Source organism: Hakea prostrata, chromosome 4 (genome assembly GCF_041222555.1).
Source record: "Hakea prostrata isolate BN-2017 chromosome 4, UWA_Hpros_2, whole genome shotgun sequence".
Classification (NCBI taxonomy): domain Eukaryota; kingdom Viridiplantae; phylum Streptophyta; class Magnoliopsida; order Proteales; family Proteaceae; genus Hakea; species Hakea prostrata.
Genome location: NC_142603.1, coordinates 27,565,673 through 27,577,913, shown reverse-complemented (window position 1 = coordinate 27,577,913; position 12,241 = coordinate 27,565,673). Strand labels below are relative to the sequence as shown.

The following is a 12,241-nucleotide window of genomic DNA, read 5'->3' as shown; positions in this document are numbered from 1 at the left end:
GGTCATTCAATCAAATTTTATGGTCGTTCAAGATTTGTCTGCTTATAATGTGATCTTAGGACGACCAACCCTTTGTACTCTAGAAGCGGTAGTATCATCCTTACATATGAAGATGAAATTCCCTACAAAAAAGGGCATAGGAGAATGCTCAGCCGACCAAAAAGGAAGCCGGAAGAGTTACGCCAACTACATGAGAAAAAGAGCAAAAACAAGCTCAACCATGGCGGTCGAAGTTAGGGATGATCGAGACAAAGAAAGTATGCAAAGGGCGGAACCAGTAGAAAAGTTGGAAAGAATTAGACTGAATTCAAAAGAAGATCAAGGAACAATGATTGGAGCAGAACAAGAGGAAAAGTTCAAAGTCAGTCTAACCAGATTTTTACAAGAAAATGCGGACATCTTCGCATGGTCGGTAGAAGATATGCCGGAAATAGATAGAAAAGTAGCCGAGCACAGGCTAAACATCGATCCTCAAGCAATTCCAATAATACAAAAGAGAAGAAAATTTTCTTTGGAGAAGCATGAGGCCATCCGAATAGAGGTTCAGAAGCTAAAGCAATCTGGATTTATTAAACCCATTGATCACCTAAATTGGTTGGCCAATGTGGTAATGGTAAAAAAAGCAACCGGAAAATGGAGAATGTGCACAGACTATATTGACCTTAACAAAGCCTGTCCAAAGGATTGCTATCCTTTGCCAAGAATAGATCTGCTCATTGATGCAACGGCCGGTTATGAGATGCTCAGTTTCATGGATGCTTACTCAGGATACAACCAAATCTTAATGAATCCAGTTGACCAGAGGCACACAGTATTCATGACTGACAGAGATAGTTACTACTACAAAGTAATGCCATTCGGTCTAAAAAACGCTGGGGCAACCTACCAACAAGTAGTCAACAAAATATTCGAGCAACAGATAGGCAAAAATATGGAGGTATACGTTGATGACATGCTGGTAAAGAGTACATCTCAATCCAACCACCTCAAAGACCTAGCATAAGTATTTGAGGTACTCCAAACATACAAAATGAAGCTCAACCCAGAAAAATGTGCTTTTGGAGTATCTTTAGGAAAATTTATGGGGTTTATGGTATCCCAAAGAGGAATAGAAGCTAATCCAGAGAAGATAAAAGCCATATAAGAGATGAAGCCACCAAAAAGCATCAAGGAAATACAAAGTCTCACTGGTCGGGTTGCAGCCTTAAACAGGTTTATTGCCCGATCAGGAGAGAGATGTTTCCCTTTCTTTCAGGCTCTAAAAAACATCTCCAAGAAAGGAATACCATAATGGAGCGAGGAGTGTCAACAAGCATTCGAGCATTTGAAAGAACAATTGACTACTCCACCTATGCTCGTACGACCGACCACAGGAAAGGAACTGATCATCTACCTGGCAACTTCGCCCCTGGCTGTTAGTGCAGTGCTGGTGCAAGAAGAAGAAAAACAAAAAAGCCCTGTCTACTACATGAGCCATGTACTCCTTGATGCTGAAACAAGATATCCAGAAGTAGACAAGCAAGCTTTGGCCCTGGTCATAGCAGCCAGAAAGCTAAGACCATATTTTCAGTCACATCCTATCACGGTATTAACAAACTTTCCTCTGAAGAAATACTGCACCGACCAGATTTTGCCGGAAGACTGGTATCATGGGCAATTGAGTTAAGCGAACACCAAATTGAGTTCCGACCAAGACCAGCTATTAAAGCACAGGTCCTTGTTGATTTCATCCTCGAAACTTCAGAACCAGAGCATAAGCAAGAAGAAGAAGCTACCTCCGAAAGTATCAAAAGATGGGTACTTTCGGTAGACGGTTCTAGTAACGCACAAGGAAGTGGAGCGGGATTACTCTTGATTAGCCTAGGAGGATTCCAAATACGGTATGCACTACACTTCAAATTTAGGGCCTCGAATAATGAGGCAGAATTTGAAGCATTAATAGCAGGTCTTCACATAGCAAAAGCCATTGATATCCAAAACATAGAAGTCAGAAGCGATTCACAACTAATTGTGAATCAAGTAAACGGGCTATATGAAGCCAAAAAAAAAAAAAGGATGACTAGATATCTGACCATGGTCGACCAATACAGACCATGCTTCAAAGACATCCAAATCAAACAAGTCCCTAGAGCAGAAAATGAGCAAGCAGATGCTCTCTCCAGATTAGCTACGGACGATATGGATGCAGAACTAGTCGTATATATGGAAGAACTCCAATTTTTTAGCATCATTCTGACTGACTAGATGCACGTGTAGACCGAGCAGGGTTGGATGACTCCCATAATCAATTATCTGGAAAATGACTTACTACCAGAAGATCCAAAAGAAGCTAGAACTGTAAAACAAAGAACAGTCAGATACATAGTCATAAATGACAAGTTATACAAAAAGTCTCTAATCCGACCATTGTTACGATGCATAGAGGCTCCAGAGGCAGCTATTATCTTAAAAGAAATTCATGAAGGAAACTGTGGAAGTCATATAGGAGCTAGAGCCCTAGCAAACAAGGCAATAGGGCAAGGGTACTATTGGCCCACACTACAAGAAGATTTGAAAACATATGTTCGGAAATGTGACAAATGCCAGGCACACGCCAACATACCTCACACCCCTGCAATGCCCTTAACATCAACCCTCTCTCCAATCCCATTCCCTAGATGGGGGATAGACCTAGTAGGAAAACTACCAAAGGCTACAGGGAACAGAGAATACCTGGTGGTGGCAATAGATTACTTTACTAAATGGGTTGAGGCCAAAGCACTGGCATCCATTAATACCGACCAGATGAAAAAGTTCGTCACACATAATATCATGTATCGGTATGGTATCCCAAAAGTCATCGTCACCGACCACAGAAAACAGTTCGAAAATTCTAAATTCGAATGATTTTGTAAAGAGCAAGGTATAGAGCATCGTTGGTCTTTTGTAGCATACCCACAGAGTAATGGTCAAGTAGAAGTTACCAATAGATCAATGCTCGAAGGATTGAAGAAAAGATTGGATCAATATAAAGGCAGATGGGTAGAAGAACTACCTAAAGTTCTCTGGTCTTACCGAACTACTGCCAGAACGACCACCGGCGAATCCCCATTCCGACTAGCTTATGGAGTCGAAGCTCAGATTCCCATGGAAGTTAAGGTCGGATCTATCAGAGAAGAAGAATTCAATGAAGAAGCAAACATTGAAGGAATGAGAGAAAACATAGATTTCATTGACGAAATCAGGGATAAAGCACAGTATCGTCTGGAAGAATATCAAAGACGCATTGCAACATATTACAATGCGAAGGTTAAACCACGACAATATCTCCCTGGAGATCTAGTCCTTCGAAAATCATCTGCTTCTGATCCCACAAATCAAGGAAAGCTAGCTCCAAACTAGGAGGGACCATACATTGTGGTACAACAAGTTGCCCCTAGAGCATACAAGCTGCGAGATCCAGAAACCGAGCAACTAATACCTCGGACCTGGAACTTGAACAACTTGAGGAAATACTATCAATAGAATAGTATTAAATCCTCACCAAATTCTCTAATTTTCTAGTCTCTTTAAAATTTTAGACCTTCATGTCATAGTCTTTGATTTAGACACTTTGAATTTTTTCTCTATTGAATAAAGTTTTTGAAGTTTTGTCAATTCTTTGAATTTCCAAGCATATCATCGCAGCTCAAATCAAAATACCGAGCTAAGATGATCGGGGGAGTAAAGACAGGAATTAAACTTCAAAAGACCTAAGTAATAATAAAAATAAAAATAAAACTTAAGTTCCTTAGGCACCAGAAGACCTAAGTCCCTTAGGCCCCAGGAAGACTTAAGTCCCTTAGGCAATAAAAGACCTAAGTCCCTTAGGCATCACAAGATCCAAATGACCTAAAACATTTTTTAGGCATAAAAAATTGACATATTAAGGTCGGTAATGAATAATTCAAAAGACCTAAGTCCCTTAGGCACCAAAAGACCTAAGCCCCGTAGGCACTAAAAGACCTAAGGCACTCAAAAACCTAAGTCCCTTAGGCACCAAAAGACCTAAGGCACTCAAAAACCTAAGTCCCTTAGGCACCAAAAGACCTAAGTCCCTTAGGCACTAAAAGACCTAAGTTCCTTAGGCATTAAAAGACCTAAACCTATTAGGCATTAAAAGACCTAAACCTATTAGGCACCAAAAGTTCTAAAATTTATCAGATCTACAAACAACCGAGCTCTTTTGTTCGGGAAGGTAAAAGCATTAAAAGATCGAAAACTTTTAGATATTAAACAAAAATAAACACATTCATTCCGAGCAAGAAGAGATTGCATAAATCAAAAGAAGGACCAAAATGGTCATACATATGTTCAAAAAAGAAGAAGACAACACATGCAAAGATCTAGTCGTTTTTAGTCTGGTTGGAACCGTCTAACAACAGAGGATTTTGAAGTCCCAGTCTCAAGCATGGGATCCCAATTTGAATCTAGAAAACCGACCACTTCAACATTTTGAGGCTTTGGAAATCTAGGAGCATTCGCACACTAATGTGGTCGGGGGATTTTAAGGTCGTCATAAATCCCTGGATCAATCAAAGCTTGAAACTTCTCCAGATCCAAGTCCTTGAAAGCCCCAATAATGCCTTGGAAGGTCTAGCACCGAGCATAGATATAGCCGGGAGAAGCAACCTTGGCCATAAACTTCTTGCACCCAGCCGTCTTGACCCATCTTTTGATAACTTCATTATGGAGGTCATTAGGAATGTCTTTGACGACGCAGGGAGCTTTTTCCTCGACCATCTTAGACAGACGAGCAACGGCGTTGTTCGAGCTCACCAACTTCGCTTGAAGACTAGTAATCTTAGCATCCTTACCGACCAAGGAGCCTTCAACTTCTTCCAAGTAGATTGAAGAGAAGACTTTTTGAGCACTAATGCCTCGTTAGCCCCCTTCACAGCTGCCAGTTCACTAATCAGCTCGGCCTCCCGAGCAATCAAAAAATTGTTACTTGATTTCAAAGATAACATCTCATCTTCCAACTTCTTGTTGCGCTGCTCGGCTTCTTGAAGAGAAAAGAAATCTTGCCTAGTAGAGTTAATGCTTTGACCCAGAGATTGGATCAAAGCACAAGCCATCCATTAAACAAAGAAGCAATGAATTTACAGATGGGGTAAAGAAAATAAACTTCAGAAAAAGAAGGAAGCATATATATACCTCACAGTAATACTGTGGGCTTGTAGACGACCAAAACTTTGGAGATATTCCAAGTCGGACAGAAGAATAGCTCCACCCAACCACTCATTTGCAACTCTAGACATAGAGCGAGAATCGCCCCTGAAAACTGAAGAGTTACCATCCAACGACCATTCTGGTTGAAGAACATTGGTGGAGCCTAAAGTGCTGACCTCTGCTGGTGTGAAACCCAGCCCTAACCTGACCCTGACCTTGACCCGATAACCCGGTTGTTTTTAGGTCTGAAGACCCGAAGTAAGGAAAGAAGCCAACTATGGGCCATCTCAGTAGAAGACATGGTGTTTGACTCTGAACCCATGGATGTTGTTGATGGAGTTCCATACTTGGATGTCTGTGTAGATTTGGAAAGGAAGCTGCAGCTGTCTGAAGATGAGATTAGTTGAAGGACTTGGAGTATTATCTGACTTGGTTTGGAGGTATTTCCTTACACTTGACATGTCACTTGATGTGTATGCAAAAGCCCATAAGGTTTAAAGCCCATTTGATCCTCCAAATCTCTGTTTATTCCTTACTGTCTGCCTTGGTCGACTCCTTGGTCGAGTGGGCCACTCGACCAAGCACTCGACCAAAGGAGTGTGAAATCCAAGAATTTGTAATTTTAGGGTTTTTCACTTTTATTTAAACCCTACTTAGTATTTCTTTGTTACAGCTGCCTCCTAAACACTTTGTGAACGTGAGAACACCTCTCCGAAACTCTCTCTGGTGATTTCCAAAACTCCTCTGCAGATCTGAAGCCTATCATCGCTGTTCGTACAATTCAAGGTTAGTAATCGCTTCAACATTGCGAATTTCTTTTCTTCGATCTTGTTCTTGATTGAGATCAGGAAGTAGATGCTGCATCCTTGCAACCATCCCTTCGTGATCTCCTTCGTTTCTTTGAGATCTATGATCATCATCATGATCTTAACCTTGGCCGTATATTTTTTCTGGAAACCCTAACCCTTGCTTGATTTATGGAAAACTTTGGTGACCTCCCATGCGAGGGAAACCTCATGGGTAATATTTCTAGTAACCTAAACTATAATTTCTATGATTTTCTTGTTATAATTGGCAAATCATTAATTCCCTTTCATTCTGTGATCATAACCTTTCCTGGGGAGCCATAAAGGTTGAAACCCTAATTTCTTGGGTTAAATCAAGAACCCAATTTTTTTTACCATGATTTGATGTTTTTATCTTCCCATATGATTATAATACATCCTAGGAAGTTCCCCTTCGAATTTCGGATCAATCCGACTTCAAACGAGGAAGTTATGGCCAAAGCAGTCTGTACAATTCCGTACTGACTTGCTTGGTCGACTGCTTGGTCAACTGGGCCAGTCTACCAAGCACTCGACCAAAGGAGTCAGTAGCTTCGTTTTTCGCTCGATTTGATTCGTTTGCTCTCTGATCTTTTAGGCATCTTTCCTAATGTTGTATCTATGGTTATTAGGAGTTTATTTGCTAAGTTTGGAGTTGCTCACTTTGATCTTCGGATCATCTTCTTCGATAATAAAGGTAAGGACAGTTATTTCCTTAACTACATAGATTGCTTGTTCTCTGGTTTCTACCTTATGAAACTATGAGATTACTTACTGTTATTGTAATTTAATTCTGATCTCTTACTGTGAGAACAGTAGCACTTGTTTATATTATCTTTTTCATTATTCATGTTATATGAATTACTTATTATTACCTAATCTGATTTTGCTTTTACATTCTCTTGTATATGATGAACTGTTAGTTGTATATGTCATAACTGATCTTAGAATGTGTTTGCTTAAGTTTAGTTTGGGATTGGGGAATGTCCTTTTGACACTTCTGTCCTTGGACATCGGAGGGAATAGTATGGGATGTTCTCTGAAGATGTCCATCGACGCTTTCCCGAATCATTGGTTGTCATACTTAGGGATGTCTAGCAGTGTTTGGCTAGGATATACCCCTATTATATCAGACCTGAATCGGAAGGGTATTGAGACTGAATGACCCGTGGTAGCAATGTGATTCACGGGCGCTCAAGACCGGTAACCAACCGGTGAGAGGACGGGAATCATATTGTGGGGGCTATTTATTGGAGGATTGCATATGGCTAGACTTGGGCTCATGGGCGCTCAAGACCGGTAACCAACCCGTGAGAGGACATGAGAGCTTCTCGTTTACCATATGTGGATAACCGATAGGGTTGATGAGTCCGTATTCCGAGTTGGTCGGTGCCATAGGATACGCTGACTCTAGTGCGAAGGATACCGGAAAGGATCGTCAGGGACGAGGAATGGACGTATCTGGAACTGAGATGATATAATTAACTAGATGACTTGCATTGGGCTAGGCTTTTCCCTGACATGCGCCGGTACTTATGCCAAATGGTTGTGAGAGAGTGTGTTGACTAAATCCCCTACCATGGTTTGATGAGGACTTTACCCAATTACCCGGCAGACCCAAGATGCCAGGATGGCTAGGGGGAGTGACTGACTTACCCAAAGAAGTACGGTGCTATGACTTAAAGCATGTCTACCATAGAGACCAGCATACATAGAGTTTAGATGCATTCATACTTTATCTGTTTCATATTGCATTGCATTATGTTATGTTTTGTCACATGTTATCTATAAATGTTATGGATTAACTTGCCTTACTGAGTTTCTTCGAAACTCATTCCTTTTTGTATATTTTCTTGTTAGATTATCCTGCAGGTACAGATTATTATGACGAGCAGTACAGTGAAGCGCAAGCCGATGAAGCGTATTACACGCAAGGTACTGGCGACGATCAAGATTACTCTGATGATCCCCCGACGGATCAAGCTACGTACTACTTTTGAAAACAGCATAGAGTTAGAAAGGATTCATTGGGTTGATGAAGTCCACACTTATGAAGACGTTATCTATAGACTAGAAGACTCTTGTTCCTAGTTTATTTCTTAGTACATTTGTTTCATTCGTTATTTCCTTTTTGACTTTCATACTGGCGTTCGCTATGTTTGTGGAGTGAGTTTCCGCCTCACTTTACTTCTTTTGATATCTTCGGATATCTGGTATCATTTTTCGCACTCTGATTATATTATTTATTCATTTCTTGAGTTAAACCTTTTGTTTATAATATTTAAACCTTGATTATTTATTGTTTATGATTATGTTATTGTATATGTGGGAGGATGATTTCCTCGATACTTGATCTTCGGGGCTGTGGATCACACTCCCGGGTATGCCAGTTAGGGTACCGGCTGGGGGGATGTGACAGCTGGAGTCTCTTGACCTAAAATATCCTCACCGAAGGAAGGATGAGGATCAGGATCCGAGCTCTTCTTGCTGGCCACCCTTTTTGATGGTCGAGGAGGAAGTTCATAAGGGTTTCCTTTCCGAACACGGGAAGATGATTTATCCTTAGAAGAAGCAACCTTATCCTTAGATGGAGAAGACCGATCAGCCTATAATTTATCTGGCTTGGTCGAATGCTTCACCTCCACTTCCAACATAGTAGCTGCAGCATCTTCAAAATCTTCTTCACTGAGCAACACTGGATCATATCCCGAGTTAGATAACTTGGCAAAAGAAAGATAATAAAAATGGATGAGCCAAAAAGGCATACATCTTACCACTCAAGAACCCCTAATGATGAAGGATATTAGGATATTCCGGACAATATCCATTCAAAACAAGCAAGTTCCGATCTTCAGTGGGGATCATCCGAATACAATCCCTTGCTTTCTGTTCGGAACATGAAAGGGGAGGGATGATATTTGATCCCTCCCTAGGACTTTTGGGCCAGGAGGTTGGAAAGTTAGGAGGAGAGGGAGGACGAACAATGAAATACCTGGATCTCCAACCCTTGGTATTTGAGGGAAGGGTGCCCATTCCAACGAAATTACCCTCCCATCTAGATTGGAGAGCAGTTTGCTTGGAGAGATAGAACCAACGACTTTGCTCTTGCTTCTTGTCATGAAAAATTGAAGGAACAAATTTAAGGTCGGCATCACACCGACCTCATCTTGCTTACAGAAGCCCCAAAAACAAATTATGTTACGCCAACTATTTAGCGCCAACATCCCCGGGCACATTCCAAAATGATTAAGAACGTTTACGAAGACTGGGTGCACGAGAAGCCTAAAACAACTAATAAAAGCATCCTTATATAGAGTGAACTCATCCAAAGGAAGTCGGTGAGCACGTTCATGAGAAGTAGGGACTCTAAGCACAAAGTCATCTGGTATCGCATACCGAGCTCGGATGAGGTCCAAGTCACTCTCAGTCAGCTCGGAAGGAAAAAAGTCGGGACCTGAGCTACTAGGATTGAAGTCTATGTGTTCGGAGGTCCTAGGACGACTTCTTTCAAACGCAAGCTCGGAGGGAGAAAGACTTTTCAACCATTTTCTCCTGTTTGCACTGAACCGAGCACGAATACTTAAAGTCCTAAATTCCTCATCACTAAGCAGGTTTGGATGAGCACCAGGAGACAAGGTCGGGTCAGCAGAAGTATCACTCTCAGTGTCACTGTACTCGGAAGAAGAAGCTCCACTATTCCCAGAGCGAACAGTCTCGCTTTCAGATGAGGGTTGTCTAGGGGGAACTCTAGAAGGTTTAGAGGCCACCTTCTTGACACCCATTACTAAACAGAAACTAAGGTTATAGTTGCAGATATAGAAGAAAAGACAAAGCATAGCCCAAAGAAAAAGAAATGAAAAATACACTCAGAATATAGCACAAAGCATAAAATAAAGCGGATAAAAGTCACCGTGGGAGAAAGACGAACTTACTTGTAAAAGGAATTGAAGAAAGAGCTCCTATGAAGGTCGAAAAGAGGTCTTAGAAGTTCTGCAACCTTCATCTTCTCCACAGACACAATGATGAACACAGTAAAAATGAAATAGAAAAAGGAAAGACAGGTTTTTATACTCTCTGCGAAATCCAAATTTAATGGATAAAAAAGGGAGAGTATAGAAAGATCTTAATCTAAAGACTCCAAGGACATCACCATCCAACGCTCCAATATAGGATCTCTTCGAGAGATCCCAATCTAACGTTGAAGATTTTGAGTTAAAAACGGTTGAAATTCTCGACTTTTAAAATCCAAAATGACATTATGAGAAGTCATCAATACGGTGCCACATGTCATTAAAGGAGGACGTGCAGAAAAGTCGTGCGCCGTCGTTTCCCATTTTACGGTGCAGTACATTGTCAGATGACATCAGCAATAAAGCCTGCCCCAAATCAACTTCCAAATATACAAGTTATGTTGGTTGGATTTCTAAGCTTCACAACGTGAGCTCGTACTTAAAAGTCTCTACAATCCTAACAGCCTAAAGATTGGATTCCAAAGACTGGAGGGCTTATGATAAAGGAGAAATGAATCAGTCCGAACTAGTTCAGTAAAAACCAAACCAGTTCGGCCAAACTGAACAGGCTGAGCCAAGATAAACCGACTAGCGTAAAGTCGGTAGAATAGCAAGACAAATATAAATAAGACTTGTAGCCGAAGAAGCGGTATTCAGTCGAAACTCAACTACTCATACTTGAGTAGGATTCTATTGCTAAGATTCATATTGCAATCTGACTAAGGTTTGAGTCCCAGTCAAACTCATACATAGAAAAGCTATAAAAAGGTATGAGAATACAAGAGAAAAGTACACTGAATAGAACTATCACTATTCGAATTCTTATTGTTCATTACTTTCTTGTCTTCCTTAGTCGGATTCCTAATTAAATCGTCGGAGGTGAAAACTCGACCTCCACGGTCGAGCTCATTCTTGCAGGTTCAACCGGTTGAAGGAACGAACAGGATTGTGCAGCAACAATATGTATCCCTTGGGCGTGTGGTGCACATCTTGGCACCTGAAATTTCAGACGGATGATGGTGCAAAATGATTTCGATAAAAAAAATAAAAGTATTAAGATACTGAAAGTTTTTATATCGTGGAAGTAAAATTGTAAGTGGCAAACAATCAAATAGTATTATCTTTCTTATTTGTTAGTTATAAATACGAAAAGGTTACAAGACATGCCACACAATTAAGCTTTTAATTCATTAATGAATGAAATCTTATATTTCTTTACATGATTGAAATCGTTCTCTTCTTCTCATACTAGCCACCTATGGCAGTAGTCATTTAATGCTATCAAATGACATGCAAATTACTCTAAGCTTGATCATCTTTTATCCTTTGTGATTTAAGCAAGTTCACATTCTCTTTCGTCATATTCAATTTCTGAAAACTGAAAGAAGTCTCAAATCTCATGTATTCACTACATTGATGTTTATGATTTTCAAAGCCATCGATTGATTTCTTATGTCATCATCTTTTACTTCACAAAACCTACCTAGAATGCTATATTCAAATCAATTGATTGGTCAACCCTAGCATTTGCTCCTTTGTTCTTGTTGGACAACTTATATATTATTCTTCCCCAACTCATTTCGCTAATATATCATTGCTCAGATACCTTTGAGTTCCTCACAAGACACCTTGAGGTTTCTACCTTTTTAAAGGGAGAATTCTTTAAAAATAATAATAATAATAAATAAATAAATAAAAAGGGGCCATAAAATCCTTCTTTCTCTTGTCCTTCAATTTCTAAGATGGTTTGGAACATGGTGGGGTTTTGTTTTGGAAAAGGAAAACTCTGCACAAGAATAGATAAAAAAAAAAAAAAGTTCTTCAGGAAACTGTTAAATGAAGGACTACAAGTTGTTATGTTCCTTCTAAATGGTCACAGGTTGACCCGCTCTGTTGCTTTTGCACTAACGAGGAGAAGCACACCCTTTAGGTGTTAGGTTGGCTGCTTTTAACTATGCCTCTTTACGTGATTTGTGCCTTCAGAAATGCTTGGACCACTCTTGAGAAATTCCTTCTTTCAATTGGGTTTTTAATATAATGATAACTTGTTACACTACCTGGAATGCTTGTAATCAGGCGAGAATCAAGAAGGTGTCTCTAAATCCTACTCAGTCAACCAAACACATTTTTCATTGGATGGCCCAGCTTGGTGAGGCCTTTTCCATTTCTAAGTGTAAACCTTTTGTTAATAAACAAAACCACCATTGTTATAAACAA

General features: G+C 40.2%; 1 protein-coding gene across 1 annotated transcript; it reads left to right on the top strand.

Moving 5' to 3' along the window:
* The first annotated feature begins 2,973 nt into the window (after window positions 1-2,973).
* LOC149018632 (uncharacterized) lies at window positions 2,974-3,381 on the top strand. Its single transcript, XM_089153929.1, has one exon. The coding sequence runs from the start codon at window positions 2,974-2,976 to the stop codon at window positions 3,379-3,381; it is 408 nt and encodes a 135-aa protein (XP_089010055.1).
* Window positions 3,382-12,241: the final 8,860 nt, after the last annotated feature.